The sequence below is a fragment of the Tupaia chinensis genome, unplaced genomic scaffold (genome assembly GCF_000334495.1).
Source record: "Tupaia chinensis unplaced genomic scaffold, TupChi_1.0 Scaffold143422_1, whole genome shotgun sequence".
Taxonomy (NCBI): domain Eukaryota; kingdom Metazoa; phylum Chordata; class Mammalia; order Scandentia; family Tupaiidae; genus Tupaia; species Tupaia belangeri.
In genome coordinates this window covers 326,813-328,482 of record NW_006203266.1, presented here as the reverse complement: position 1 = coordinate 328,482, position 1,670 = coordinate 326,813, and the positions used below count along the sequence as shown (strand labels likewise).

The window sequence follows — 1,670 nt, the reverse complement described above, 5'->3', positions numbered from 1 at the left end:
TAAAACATTGTTGAAAATAATTAACACTTAAACATCATAAAAACTAAAATAATGGTAACTAGAGTCTGACTACGGTAGGAGAAAAATTTTATATAGGAATAATTTCTGGTGTTCTATAGCACTATATGGGGATTATAATGACCAAAAATATATTGTACATTTTAGAAGAGCTAAGAAAGGATTTTACATATATTTTATATGTGTATTTATAGGATTTTAAAAAGTAATGATAAATATTTCCTATGATAGATTTGCTAATGTCACTGTTTTGATTAGTAGATATGATTTTCACCCACTGAAATACCAGACTGTATGCCATATACATGTAAGTTATCATGAATGAATAAAAAAACAAACAAAAATATTTATTTTTCAAAAAACTCAACATGTGGCCATAGGAATAGTATTTTAAAAATGAAAGAATACTTTCTATTTTAAGTTTTTAGTCTTGTGTTCACACACATAGAATCCAATTTTCAAGTAAAGCACATTCGATATGTAAAATTTTCAACATCTGTTAGACCTATAAAGTGACTCCATATTATAGGACTACTTACCTACAAGAAGATTCCAAACACATATTTGTGTGTGTGTGTGTGTGTGTGTGTGTGTGTGTGAGTGATTTATTTACATTTTCAGAATTCAGTACAACTTGGTAATTTATTTATTGTTTGCTTAAAAGCCTTGTATGTTTTCCAGCAGATGTAATATATTGTAAATTTTCTCTCAATGTTGTAATCTTTTGTGTTTTCATTAATAGACTTGACAGAAATCAACAATAAGAAATGAAAAATCATACATCTGTAAAAGAATTCATTCTTCTGGGATTAACAGATGATCCAAATCTAAATATTCTGATTTTTATATTTCTATTTTTCACATATATTTTGAGTATCACTGGAAACCTGACAATTATCACCCTCACCCTGATAGATTCACACCTCAAAACGCCCATGTATTTCTTCCTTAGGAATTTTTCTTTCCTAGAAATCTCATTCACAACGGTTTCTATTCCCAGATATCTGGTTAGCATTGTAACCGGGAATAAAACCATTTCTTACAATTCTTGCCTGGCCCAGGATTTTTTCTTCCTACTCCTTGTTGCAACAGAATTTTTCCTTTTGACGGCCATGTCCTACGATCGCTATGTGGCTATCTGTAAGCCACTGCACTACACGACAATCATGAGCAGCAGAGTCTGCATCCAGCTTGTTCTTAGTTCTTGGGTGGCTGGATTTCTCATCATCTTTCCACCCGTCATCATGGGGCTTCAGCTGGATTACTGTGCCTCCAACATCATTGACCACTTCACCTGTGACTCCTCTCCTATGCTACTCATCTCCTGCACAGACACAACATTCCTAGAGCTCATGGCATTTTTCCTGGCAGTGTTCACTCTCTTAGTAACCTTGACCTTAGTGATTCTTTCCTATGCGTTAATTCTTAGGACAATCCTGAGAATCCCTTCTGCTGAGCAAAGGAAAAAGGCCTTTTCCACTTGTTCCTCACACCTGATTGTTGTCTCTATTTCGTATGGAAGCTGCATTTTCATGTATGTCAAAACATCAGCTAAAGAAGGAGTGGCTTTCACGAAGGGCATAGCAGTGCTCAACACGTCTGTGGCCCCAATGCTAAATCCTTTTATTTACTCCCTGAGGAACCAGCAGGGT

General features: G+C 34.8%; 1 protein-coding gene across 1 annotated transcript in view; it reads left to right on the top strand.

The window, feature by feature from the left end:
- Positions 1 to 785: 785 nt before the first annotated feature.
- LOC102489607 (olfactory receptor 6C76-like) overlaps positions 786 to 1,670 on the top strand; it is a 2,806-nt gene continuing 1,921 nt past the window's right edge. Inside the window, exon 1 of the mRNA XM_006163887.1 lies at positions 786 to 1,668. Within this exon, the coding sequence (XP_006163949.1) occupies positions 786 to 1,668 (883 nt within the window). The remainder of the gene's footprint in view (positions 1,669 to 1,670) is intronic.